The 13,500-nt window shown below is 45.9% G+C and overlaps 1 protein-coding gene across 5 annotated transcripts in view; it reads left to right on the top strand.

Annotated features, from left to right (window-relative positions):
* The window catches only part of LSAMP (limbic system associated membrane protein), a 1,399,195-nt gene that overhangs the window by 1,242,028 nt on the left and 143,667 nt on the right, over positions 1-13,500 (top strand). For all 5 annotated transcript variants that reach the window (XM_064143281.1, XM_064143283.1, XM_064143282.1 and 2 more), the window contains one exon: positions 428-553. In XM_064143281.1, coding sequence (XP_063999351.1) covers positions 428-553 — 126 coding nt within the window. The remainder of the gene's footprint in view (positions 1-427; positions 554-13,500) is intronic.

Below are 13,500 nucleotides of genomic sequence, written 5' to 3'. Positions count from 1 at the left end.
TTGGAATTGCCCTGACTCATGTGTAGGACCTTGCACTTGGCCTTGTTGAACTTCATGAAGTTGATTTAAACCCACCTCTCAAGCCTGTCTAAGTCGCTCTGGATGGTATCCTTTCCCTCCAGCATGTCAACTGGGCCACACAGCTTGGTGCCATTGAGTTCTTTGAGGTTATTTTATGGAAGCACCCAGACATATCCAAACACAAAGCATCACAGGTGCAGCAAAGGCCATTTCTACCTACAGCTCCTTGAAGCATTGGTATATATTATTCTAATACAACTTCAGAAACCAAGTTAGTAATGAGGAGCACAGCCTGGGAAGGGAACCTGTGGCAGCCTCTAGTTAATAAGTAGGCAGGTTAATGAATCAGACAGGCTGCCCTCCAGAAATCTGAGTAACAAGGTCAAATTTTCTTTTGTCTTCACAGTTCCACCAAAGATCTCCAATATCTCCTCGGATATCACCGTGAATGAGGGCAGCAATGTGACCCTGGTTTGCATGGCAAATGGGCGTCCTGAGCCTGTCATCACCTGGAGACATCTCACCCCAACAGGTAGGAGAACAAATTGAACTCAACTGTACTGCTGACTTCTGAGCTGTGCAGTAGTTTCCTTTCTCTTCCAACATCAACAGAAAATTTCAGTGGCGATACAGGCAGCTGTTAGAAAAGTGGCAAGAATCTCAAATGCATGCAAGCTTGTTTTGCAGTGTGATTTTCCAGGCGGGATAACCAGACCATTTGTTTGTGGGATCAAATGAAATTACTTCAGTAGATGCTCTGCAGATCTGGACCTGTAATTCTGTTTAGTTTTGGTCTTCATCTAGTTGTCCTGGTCTTTACTGCTAGTAATGCACAGCATGGTAGCGGAGGCAAAATACTGCTGGTGCCAGAAAGAGGGGAAAGGATTTCTGATTAGATATTACATAGAAGTTCTTTCCAAGACCTATGGAACCTGCTTCTCACTGATTCATCTTAAAAGGGAGAGGCAAACAGTTGACTTCATATTACTGTCCACATGGCAGACAGTCTTCCTGTGTCTTGCGAGGTGAATAAAGAAGGCATTTGATCTGCAAGTTGAGTGAAGAGTAGGGTGGGGACAGAATAAAGTACAGCTCACCAGCTTTGTCTGCTATCTAACTGTGCCTTTCACTCTCAAGATGTGGCAAGCTTGGAAGGGAGAATATCCTTTCAGTTGTCAGACTCTATGGGGTTAGCACCTTGGGTTGCAAGGAAACCTTCATCCCCTGAAGATTTAACAGTAGGAGGGGAACAGAGGTAGTTTTCTTTTCCTCTGTATCATATCCTTTGAGGAGAGGAGAATTCTTTACCTGATTTCTTTTGCCATCAGATATTCAGAGCATTTGATTAGCTCTGTATTAATAGGCTCACATGTATGTAAGGAGTTAAAGAGGTTTTTAGGTAGACCGGGTGCCAGCTTTGTGAATGTGCTACAGCCAGTCAAGATATCTACTGTAATTCAGCAGCCGGGAAAGGGGGGAGCATTGCAGAGAGCAGGCTGGAGAGAGCAAGTAAAATGACACATTGTAACAGAACTCAATTTAAGGGCTGCATGCAGAAGCTCCTGATTTTGGAGCCTAGGCTTACTCAGCCTGGGGGTTATTTGCTATCAGCAGATTTGTCTAAGAGATGCTCTGTAAGGTCTATTCTGCATGCAAGGTGACTTGAGCATTTACTGAGATGGCAGTTCCCTCCATTTTTAAGCCAGCTTCCCTTGCTTTTCCATCTGATGGAGCAGCAGAAGTCATCCTTTCCAACCCAGACCAGTCTATGAATCTCTCATCACTTGCCAGGACTCCTAAAAGTCTCACCATAGTGTTTGGACATGGCATAAACCACTGTCAGGCACACAGGAGGGTACTGCAGTCTGTGGCTGTGGGTGCAGGTGAACCTGCAGCCACAGCTGAGGGGTGAGAGTACAGCTCAGAGGAGTTCACTGACCACAAAGGGAGCCATGTGGGCTGCTGAACTGTTGGATTCTTGGACCTTAGAAGGACCATGCAGAGTGGTGGCTTTGCTTTATTCTCTAACCTTTAGAATGGTAGGGAGTCCCCATCCCTGGAGGTGTTTTTAAGAGGAGGCTGGATAAGGTACTTAGGTGCCATGGGTTAGTTAATTAGAAGGGTTAGGTGATAGGTTGGACTCGATGATCTCAGAAGTCTTTTCCGACCTGGTTAATTCTGTGCTTCTGCAGATTTCATGTCCCATGCCTTCAGACAAACCAAAGTCCTTCTGAATGTTCATGTATCTGGAAGCCAGAGAGGCAGTTTGTATTTCTGACCCATTTCTTGCAATACCAAAAGAAGACTACCAGGAAAAGATGAGACAAGAAAAGCTGATGAGGGGAACATTACTGCCATGTGGTATCATTGTCACTACCTGTCTTTCCTCTTCTGCTCTTTTCAAGTATTATGCATGACTACACTGTTTGCATATAGAATCATAGAATCAACCAGGTTGGAAGAGACCTCCAAGATCATCCACTCCAACCTATGACCCAGCCCTATCCAGTCATCTAGACCATGGCACTAAATGCCTCATCCAGTCTTTTCTTGAACACCTCCACAGATGGTGACTCCACCTCCCTGGGCAGCCCATGCCAATGGCAAATATATAGGGAAACAGAACCTTGTTTTTTTTTAGTTTTAATTATGTCTATAGAATCTTCTAGCTCTGCCACTTTTGCTCCTAAGGTTATTTCATATCCAATATTCCATCTTCCTACTGCATTAGTCTTTCAGTCCTTCATCTAACTTCTTGTGTTCAAGTAGGGGATACTCATTAGCTAGTCTATAAGCACAGCCTCATTAGCTAGTCTATAAGCACAGCCTAACATTGTTGAAGTTAAGAGCATCACAAGGATGCTCGCTTAAATCTTCATGAAAGCTAAGGGATTGTTTCTTTTTTCTCATGAAATCATGAGGTGCATTGCTCAGAGCAGTGGTGAGAAGATGCTTGCCTGATCACTTTGGTTTTAGGTTTGTGCTTTGTGCATTTTTTTCCTGTTGCACCACCTACTCTTTTGTATCAGACACAGACATAATTTCTGCCTTTGAAAAAGGCTCCTCAGAGCAAATCTTCCAGCTGACTATCCCCTCTGGTGAGCACAGGACTGGAGAATACCAAACTCACTTTGATTTCAGGGTCAGTTTTCCTGGGTTCAGTTTCCCAACATGTCCCTTAACACTTTATCTCCTGTGCTCTGTGTCTCAGAGCTGTTGCTTTGTTAGCATCCCTCAGCGCCATCACACTGAGCCTCTTTCAATCCATCCTCTGTCCTCACAGGGAAGTCTGCCAAGTGTCCTGTCCCAGGACATGAGAACTATAGGATAAAAAAGTCTTCAGGGGACTAGAACACTGTTATTCAATCCTATAATTCTGCTATCTCTTTATAAAGAGGTAATTTTGCTCTCTTTATAAAGAGACTGAGGGAGCTGGGGTTGTTTAGCCTGGAGAAGAGGAGGCTCAGGGGTGACCTCATTGCTGTCTACAACTACCTGAAGGGAGGCTGTAGCCAGCTGGGGGTTGGCCTTTTCTGCCAGGCAACCAGCAACAGAACAAGGGGACACAGTCTCAAGTTTTGCCAGGGGAGGTCTAGGCTGGATGTTAGGAGGAAGTTCTTCCCAGAGAGAGTGATTGGCATTGGAATGGGCTGCCCAGGGAGGTGGTGGAGTCACCATCCCTGGAGGTGTTGAAGAAAAGACTGCATGAGGCACTTAGTGCTGTGGTCTAGTTGACTAGACAGGGCTGGGTGATCGGAGGACTGGATGATCTTGGAGGTCTCTTCCAACCTGGCTGATTCTATGATTCTATGAAACTCATGGCAAGGTCAGCTCCTTCTCCTTGTGTTGAGCAGGAGCCACGTTATTGAAACAAACACGTAAGCAGCAGGCCTGTTATGGGGCCTCCAGAGGCTTATGCTTAGGCCTATGGAAGGTGGAGGCATTGTGGTGGGGGGAGGATTGGAGCACTGGGGATTACAGATTTATTTTTGGGCTGGGGGAAAATTCAAGGGGGTTCACCATGACTGTCATATCTGCTTCTGTAATTTCTTTTCTGTACCTCTCCAAATATAATTTCCATGTTTTTTCTCCATGTCAAGGGCTTCTGTTGGCTCTCTTTAAAAACCACAGCACATCCCCTTGCTAACCAAGTAGAGCCAGAGATGAAGGGCAGGCAGTCTGTACGTCTTAACCTCCATGTCTCACTGCATGGTGTTCTCTCTCTTTTTTTCCTCATCTCAACCCATCTGCTGTCTTTTATGGGTACAGAGAAACTGCTTTCAGGCAAACATCTTTAAACAACATGTAGCCCAGTAAGGCACTTGTCCTAAAATGAGGGGCAGAAGGGCTTCTTTGAAGTGTTTTCCTCGAGGTGATAATTAATATGACTTCCAAATCTATTTACAGACTGCTGCATCTAGAAACATGTCTCATCTTGGAATCAGTTTATAGAGTTTGTAGAATCAACCAGGTTGGAAGAGACCTCCAAGATCACCACTCCAACTATGCACCAGCCCTGCCCAGTCAACTAGACCATGGGCCACCAAGTGCCTCAGCCAGGCTTTTCTTCAACACCTCCAGGGATGATGACTCCACCACCTCCCTGGGCAGCCCATTCCAATGCCAATCACTCTCTCTGTGAAGTATTTCCTTCTAACATCCAGCCTATACTTCCCCCACACAACTTGAGACGTGTGTCCCCTTGTTCTAATGCTGGTTGCCTGGGTGAAGAGACCAACCCCTACCTGGCTAAAGCCTCCCTTCAGGTAGTTGTAGACAGCAATGAGGTCACCCCTGAGCCTCCTCTTCGCCAGGCTAAACAACCAATCTCCTTTTTCCAGTACTGTAGAGCTTTTGGCTCCACTTATGGCTAGTTTTGAAGACAACTGCCATGCATCAAAGAGCTATTTTACATCGTTGTAATGCTTTCTAAAATATATCTCTCTCTCCCTGGAGTTTTTTATGGTTAAACTTGTGACTGCGGAATCGGAAGAAGAGCATTAGTGAGCTTGTGTAGGAGGTTCTGAATGGACAGGTTGTGAAATTTAAAGCAGCACGGGGGGTGAGCAGGCCAAATTACTTTTCCTTTCTGTGGTCACCTCCAGGAGTTCATTAGCAAATTTGTCTGCTGTTTCTTTCATTCACAGACTTCGTCAATAGTGCTTGTTGTCTAATTACTTGAGTTAGGGCCACAGGAATGATTTATTTCTTGTTTGCTGCAAAGTGGAAGATACAAATGCGAAGAGAAAGCAGTGTTGCTACTTATGCAAAAAAGGCAGGGATGCATATGATACTTCATTTAGATGCTGCTGGGCCTCAGGAGTGATCACAGCCCACTCATCTGCCTATCTGGGAAGTTAAAAAACATTGCTTTAGAAAATGCTGTATCATTTCCTTCCTGATCCTTCAATGAGCTGTTGAACTAGGTGTTTTTCTCACATCAGCTAGAAGTCCTCAAGCCCTGAAGCAACCCATAGGAAAAAAAAACAACACATGTCCTTACCTAGTTTCCTAGCCAAAGTGTGCATGTGGCTGTTTACTGTAGCAGTTACACCTGGGAGGAAGGTAGGTAAGGGGGAAATATTGTAGTAACTCTGGCAGTGACTGACAATACAGATCAGTTTTAATCTAATGAAAGCAGGAAAGGCATTCCTTGGAACGATGCAAGACCTTGCTCTCCAATTCCATTCTCTCCTCTTCAGATCATAGAATCATAGTCAAAAGGGACCTTAAAGATCTCTCAGTTCCAACCCCCCAGCCATGGCCAGGGACACCTGCTAGACCAGGCTTCTTAAGGCTTTGTCCAACCTGGCCTCAAACAACTCCAGGGAGGCAGCATCTACAACCTCCCTGGGCAACCTGTGCCAGTGTCTCACCACGCCTCATAGTCAAGGATTTATTTCTAATACCCAGTCAATTCTGCCCTCCAGATTGATTGCCTGAGTTTTAGGACAGAGCAGTTTGGAGAGAGACAGATGGACCCTTTTCTTCCTTACCTGACAGGCGATTATGCCATGAGACACTGGCAGTCTGGTCTAACTAGCGGTAGATTGTTTAATAGACATTGCCTGGCAGCACAAACAGCTTCATTAGCTCTTCTCCTCCAGCCAGCAAAGTGCTTTTCTGGGATCACTGACCTGAAGCTTCCAGCAACAGACCAGCACCACCCTGCTCACAGTCCTATCTCTTTCCTGTGAATCCAGACACGGCTGTGGGTTTTTCAAGCTTGACATGCCTTAGGACTTCTGCCACTCCAGTCTGTGATGGTAAGCTGTGGAAAACACCACAGCATCCCCCTGAACTGGATTTGTTCAGTTAAAGTGGAGATGAGTATTGATGCTTTTCTAGATGAGTTAGCACTTGTCAGCATCAGAAGCACTTCACTAGGGGATATGCTGTAGTCTCTCATCTCTTGAAAGGGACAAAACCCAGGTTCTCCCCTCTGTGGCTTTGCACAAGGAGTGGCTGTTATCCTACTGATGCTTTTCTAGATGAGTTAACACTTGTCAGCATCAGAAGCACTTCACTAGGGGATATGCTGTAGTCTCTCATCTCTTGAAAGGGACAAAACCCAGGTTCTCCCCTCTGTGGCTTTGCACAAGGAGTGGCTGTTATCCTACTGTTTTCTCCTTAACACATAACCTACATGATCATGGCCCTTGCAAATACAGATTTTTTTTCCTTACTGCATGCAGTCCAATCAAACTTCCAATAGTTGCAACCACAGCCTGGGCAAGTCTCAGAATGGTGCTGTGTATCTTTTATCACTTATGTTCTGCAGGGGCTACCAGCGACAACCTACCCATCTATGGCTAGTTGTGTTAGGGAGCTGCTCTGTTCCCCTGTGGTTGTGCACCACGATCACAATTGACACAGCCAAGAAGAGAGTCTACTATGACAGTTTTACAGATGGTACACAGTACCTGCTTTTGAGTTCTTTCTAGTTTTACTTCACATCTTTCTTCGCTTAAATTTACACAAATTAGTGCTAATCCTCCCTACCCAAAAGCTGCTAAAGATCACAGTCCAGAGGGCTCCAACATTTGTCATTCCTCATCTCCCCATCTCATTCAGAGGGCATGCTAAATGCCTGGGTGACGAAAAAAGAGCACCTGGGAAAAATAAAGATTAATGTGTGTTAATATTCCTAGCAATAAATTCCCTCTCAATGGAAGCCTTATAGAGTTGTCTCTTCTGAACTGAGTTAGCAGCAATATGAACATGCACACTTCTTGCAAGGTGTTACCAGAGGTCTCACTGCCAATCCTGTGGCCTAGAAGGGCAGATAAGCACAGAAGAAAAAGGCATCTCCTGTGCTAAGGAGCTTGTGTTCAACAGAAAGCAGTCCCACTCATGTTTCTGCTCATTTCCCACAAGACATCAGTGGCTGAAACATCCCCAAGTGGCCTTGCTCATGGGCAACCATCACAAAGTCATGAGATTGGTATCCATGTATGACAGCAGCCTGAGAGGCTGTGGCAGGGAGACAAAGCTATATTGATCCGTATGGGGCTTAGGTGAAGGTCAAACAATTGAGGCTGTTAGTGGTTAGGCATAACCAGCAGAGGAGCAAACCTGTTTTCTTAGAGCACTTATGGAGCATGAAACCTATGCAACACGCCAGGTGGTTCATTCCTGGCCAGCTTCCTCAGCTCAGTGAGACTGTTGGATAGAGAAGAGTCCTGGATTCTCCAAATTCCACCTGACAGTCTAAAGAAGACCCACTTTGGCTCAGAATGAGCTTTGAGTTATTACAGTGGTAATCACAGCATAAAAACCAGTCTAGAGCAAAGCATATAAGTATTTGATTGCAACACCCAAGTTTCATGTCACAGCATAAAATGAAAGGAGATGGGAGGCTGTTCGAATATGCCAGTCTGCTTCTCCCTGGAGGGTGCCAGAAATTCTCATTGAGTCTTAGAGAATTTACATAGCCTGGGAAAGTTTAGAGGGATAAAGAACACAGAAGAGTGCCTGCATGCTCTGTGTAATTGAGATGGTATACATATAATATGTTTTATAAACAGCTGTAGAACTCATTGCCATGGGAAAGTTATTTAAAGACAAGACTTGGCACGGCTCAAACAGTGTCCGTGTTCCTGAGGATAATGTGAACAAAATCTGATATGTCTTGTTACTTCACCATAAAACCTATTGACAAATGATGTTAAACTTCATGCTTTGAGGCTCAATTACTGGAGATCAGGTTGAGACTCAGAAAGAGATTCTGTCATGCCCCTGCCCACTTACATAGCATTCCCCCTCAATGCGTGGTAAAGTGTCTCCTTGTAGGGCAGATACCAATTGGGAGTGTGAGGGAAGTGGAGAACTCACTGATTCGGGTAACTATATAGCTCACATGGGCAGCTTTGATCTTTATGTCCTGTGTTTATCTGCCTCTCATTGCTGTCTGAACTGAGCTTTGCTGCTGCACTGTTGGTTGCACAAGGGAAGCTAGTTTGTGCCCAAAGAAGATAGCAGACAAAAAACTCTCAGCCAGAGCCACTACCAGTGGCTCACCACTACCTGTAGGCAAATGGTGGTGATGAGCGTGAAGGAGATTTTCTGGTTGTCTAAACCGTTTGGATTTAGTTCACTTCTCTGTTGCAGTCTTAGAATCAGAGAATCAACCAGGTTGGAAGAGACCTCCAAGATCATCCACTCCAACCTAGCACCCAGCCCTAGCCAATCAACCAGACCATGGCACTAAGTGCCTCATGCAGTCTTTTCTTCAACACCTCCAGGGACGGCGACTCCACCACCTCCCTGGGCAGCCCATTCCAATGGGAAATCACTCTCTCTGGGAAGAACTTCATCCTAACATCCAGCCTAGACCTCCCCTGGCACAACTTGAGACTGTGTCCCCTTGTTCTGTTGCTGGTTGCCTCCTTGGGCCTCAGTAAAGCAGTTGTGGAGAGGAGGAATGTTGTTTGGAGGGCAGGGATTGGTTTGAGGTTTTTGAGTTTGGGTTTGGTGGGTTCTTTTGTGTTGTTACTGTGCCAACTCTTCTCATATCATGCACTTTTCATGTTTGACCTTGCATTTTAGGATGTTGGAGGACAACTGATGAATTTTTTAGCCAGATCTCTTTTTTCCTCTTCTTTTTTTTCACCAGTATTTTGCTATTGCTATCGTTTGTTTGCTTTGCTTATTTGGTAGCTTGGTTGGGGTTTTTGGGTTGTTTTTATGGTCTTGCATCCTCAAAATACTCTCTGGCAAAGACATGATCTTGTCTTCCACAGAGGCCTTTCACTTTGCCACTTACACATTCCCTTTTTGGTTTAGGACTCTTTCTGAGATGTCTTTTTCTCTCTTGGGTTAGTCTTCATCTTATCCAACATTATGGGGGGAAAAATAGTTATGCTTTCTCACAAAGAACTTGGAAAACAAGCCAAAATTTAAACTTTCTCAGGGCTTTTTCAGAAGGCATCCAAAGTTGTTTCAAGTTCTGCTTTCTTTCTACTTCCACTGGCTCCCCATTTTTTGCCTTTTCAGAAAGCCCTTCTTCTTAGTGTGTGGCCCACAACCAAGAGCCCCTCTGCCCCCTTCCTTACCTATAATAAACTTAAGTCCTGAAGGTACTTTTCCCTCCACACATGGGAGAGCTGTGATTTTCACCTTGTCTGTACAGAAAGATGTGGACACTGCACTGAGATCTCTCCTGTTGTAATAATGCCTCTTTCAGTTCCTGTAGTCTGAAATGCCATTGCAGTACAAACACTGCTGATGCATCAATACTCCATATCCTTAGTAGTTTTCATTCCTCTCTTCTGTGTCATGGCAGAGAGAGAAAGAGCAAGGCCTCATGAGCATTTTGACATTTCTAGGAAATAGATGAATAAGTCTGCTGTAAGGAGGGACTTCATCCTACTGCCTTCAGCAGTGGTTGGAGAGGAACATCTGGAGTCTTCTGATCAATGTTTGGCTACTCTACTTCCACAAGATTTTCCATACTGTTGCTGGGAAGATGTGGCAGTTGTGCACCAAGTCAGTGGCTTTTCTGTCACACAGAAATCCTGTTCTTTACAGCAAGGTACAGTCTGGCAGTTGCCTCCATCTTCCCTTCTCCCAGACTGGTACCACTTACAGACAGCCATGGTGTTAGAATCTTTTCCATAGCATTTTAAAAGCTAAGCTGATTTGTATCCTTACGAAAATCTGCATCTACCTACAAAAAAGCAGCATTTTTCTAGCTTGTTCCACACTGTAATACTGCTGTGTGTTGCTCTATCCTCAAGACTAGTGCTTCCCAATGAAGATGCTCCTGATTATCATAGAATCATAGAATCAGTCAGGTTTGGAAGGGACCACAAGGATCATCTAGTTCCAACCCCCCTGCCATGCCCAGGGACACCCTACCCTAGAGCAGGCTGCCCACAGCCTCATCCAGACTGGCCTTAAGCACCTCCAGGGACAGAGCCTCAACCACATCCCTGGGCAACCCATCGAGCCTCTCACCACCCTCTTGCTGAATAACTTCCTCCTCATGTCCAGTTTGAATCTCCCCATCTCCAGCTTTGCTCCATTCCCCCTAGTCCTGTCATTCCCTGATAGCCTAAAAAGTCCTTCCCCAGCTTTTTTGTAGGCCCCCTTCAGATACTGGAAGGCCACGTAGAAGGTCACCTGGGAGCCTTCTCTTCTGCAGTCTGAACAGCCCAAACTCTTTCACTCTGCCCTCATAGGACAGCTGCTCCAGCCATCTGGTCATCCCAGTGGCCCTTTTCTGGACACACTCCAGCACCTCCACATCTTTCTTGTAATGGGGGCTCCAGAGCTGGTTGCAGTACTCCAGGTGGGGTCTCACCAGAGCAGAGTAGAGGGGGAGAATCACCTCCCTCGCCCTGCTGGCCACACTTCTCTTGATGCAACCCAGGAATATTCTGGAAAAGCTAGCCACTTCTTTCTCTCCTTTCCTTACATGAGCCAGTCTTGAAGGATCCCAGAAGGCTGGAGGTCTGAGTGCAAACTGAGCAGCCAAGAAGATGAGAGTTCAAATTCTTCTGTAATTAATAATAACATGAAAAGGAATTGCAATACACTACCATAAGCAGAAACTCAGTAGCAAGTTGATGAACTTCCCAAATTCTCCACCAGTTCCCACCATCACAAACTCATTTAAATCAAAAGAAATTTCTGTCATGACAAGGACAAAAAGAGGAAAGATGTGCTGCCTACCCTGCCTAGTGTGGCTGTCCATCTTACCCTCCTTTCCTGACAGCCTTCCTTACACTCCAAGGCTGCCACTGAATGCTCTTCTCTCCTACATATAAGTAGTCAACTACAAGAAAAGAGGGGTGACCTCATTGCTGTCTACAACTACCTGAAGGGAGCACGTAGCCAGGTGGGGGTTGGCCTCTTCTGCCAGGCAACCACCAGCAGAACAAAGGGACACAGTCTCAAGTTGTGCCAAGGGAGATACAGGTTGGATGTTAGGAGGAAGTTCTTCCCAGAGAGAGTGATTGGCATTGGAATGGGCTGCCCAGGGAGGTGGTGGAGGCACCGTCCCTGGAGGTATTGAAGAAAAGACTGGATCAGGGCACTTAGTGCTGTGGGTTTAGTTGACTGATAGGGGCTGGGTGCTAGTTGGAGTGGGATGATCTTGGAGATCTCTTCCAACCTGGTTGATTCTATGATTCTATGAAATTATTCTGGAGAGAAGGTTATTGAGTGCAAGACACTAACAGTGTGTGTGTGTGTGGTTATCTTGTCTCCCTCTAGTGATCTCAGCTAATGATTCTGCTTGTGTGTCTTGCATTTGGGGCTACTTACCTGAGACAGAGCATCTCTGGGGTTCACAGAGGCAAAAGTCTGAAATTTTAGACCTGAGTCCCATTCTCCTGCCATCTGGAGGTCATTATTCCCTGCTGGCAGCTCTATGTTTACAGCTGTAGCTCCCCATCTGAAAATTTAATGGGCTTGTAAAAATCTAGAGAAGCTGAGGTGTAAATTAAAGAGAGAAAAAATTCACAGCATTTTAAATTTGATACTTTTCAATTCCTGCCTCCTTAAGAAAGCTATCCTTAAGGAGAAAATGGAAAGGCTGCAGGTTTTTTTCCCCTTTGTAGCTGTTATATGGTAAGTAGTTTTCACTTAGGGCAAGCATATTTCTCATTCTCTCTTCACAGTAGGAAGAGAGACACACCAATAAAAGGGGAAAGTTGAGGGTAGTAGCTTATATCTGTTCTCTGCATTTTTTTTTTTTCATTTAAGAGGGAGACATGGCTGGGTTTGTTATAGGCTACTCAGTGGCTTTGGCTGATGTCAGTGGCTTCCCTAACTCAGTGCTTGAACGTGTTCTGTGCTGGAGCCAGAGCTGCTGTCTCCTCTCATCTGTAGTCACGCTGGTGAGCGTGGGTGACAGCATTTCACTGCAGCACATGCAGCCTGCCAGGAGCACTCATGTCTCAGGGGAGTTTGCCATACAGTTGAAAAGCCTTCACCCCTTCTTGCTTTCTTGTCTGATCACTAGCTGTCCTCTTTGCCTCTGCCTCCATCCCCACAGCAATCCCACCTATGAAGCCGTTGATATGTATCACACAGTATCACAGTATCACCAAGGTTGGAAGAGACCTCACAGATCATCAAGTCCAACCCTTTACCACAGAGCTCAAGGCTAGACCATGGCACCAAGTGCCACGTCCAATCCTGCCTTCAACAGCTCCAGGGACGGCGACTCCACCACCTCCCCGGGCAGCCCATTCCAGTGTCCAATGACTCTCTCAGTGAAGAACTTTCTCCTCACCTCCAGCCTAAATCTCCCCTGGTGCAACCTGAGGCTGTGTCCTCTTGTTCTGGTGCTGGCCACCTGAGAGAAGAGAGCAACCTCCTCCTGGCCACAACCACCCTCAGGTAGTTGTAGACAGCAATAATGTCACCCCTGAGCCTCCTCTTCTCCAGGGCTAACCCAATCCCAGCTCCCTCACCTCTCCTCGTAGGGCTGTGCTCAAGGCCTCTCACCAGCCTCGTCGCCCTTCTCTGAACATGCTCAAGCATCTCAATGTCCCTCCTAAACTGAGGGGCCCAGAACTGAACACAGTACTCAAGGTGTCCCAGCTCTGCCAATAGCTTGAAAATAGTGAGTGGCAGAGAGAATGGATTGGTGCAGGGAACAGAAGGAAGGAAAACATGATTTGCAAGAATTTCCTGTGCAGGGATAGACCTAGGGTAAAAAACATAGCCAGCTTTGGGGCAAGACATGCTGAACCTGTTTGCCATAGGGAGAGGCAAGGCTGGGTATCATTCAGCCTCCTGCAGTGTGGAGTTTCCTCCTGGGTCTGAATACAGTGGAAGTGGGAGTCTCCAGCGAAGGCAGTCTACTCTTTTGGAACACAAGTCTGCAACAGGCCCTGGTGAAGTGAACACTTGGACTCTTTTCCATTCCTCAGCCTCCTTCTGAGCATTTCAGAATGTATCTTCAGAGCATCCCCCTCTTTCTTGTCTGAGGATAAACATAAGAGACTAAAACATGTTCAGGGACCT

This window comes from Pogoniulus pusillus, chromosome 5 (genome assembly GCF_015220805.1).
Source record: "Pogoniulus pusillus isolate bPogPus1 chromosome 5, bPogPus1.pri, whole genome shotgun sequence".
In the NCBI taxonomy this organism is placed as follows: Eukaryota; Metazoa; Chordata; class Aves; order Piciformes; family Lybiidae; genus Pogoniulus; species Pogoniulus pusillus.
This window is presented reverse-complemented; position numbering and strand designations above follow the sequence as displayed.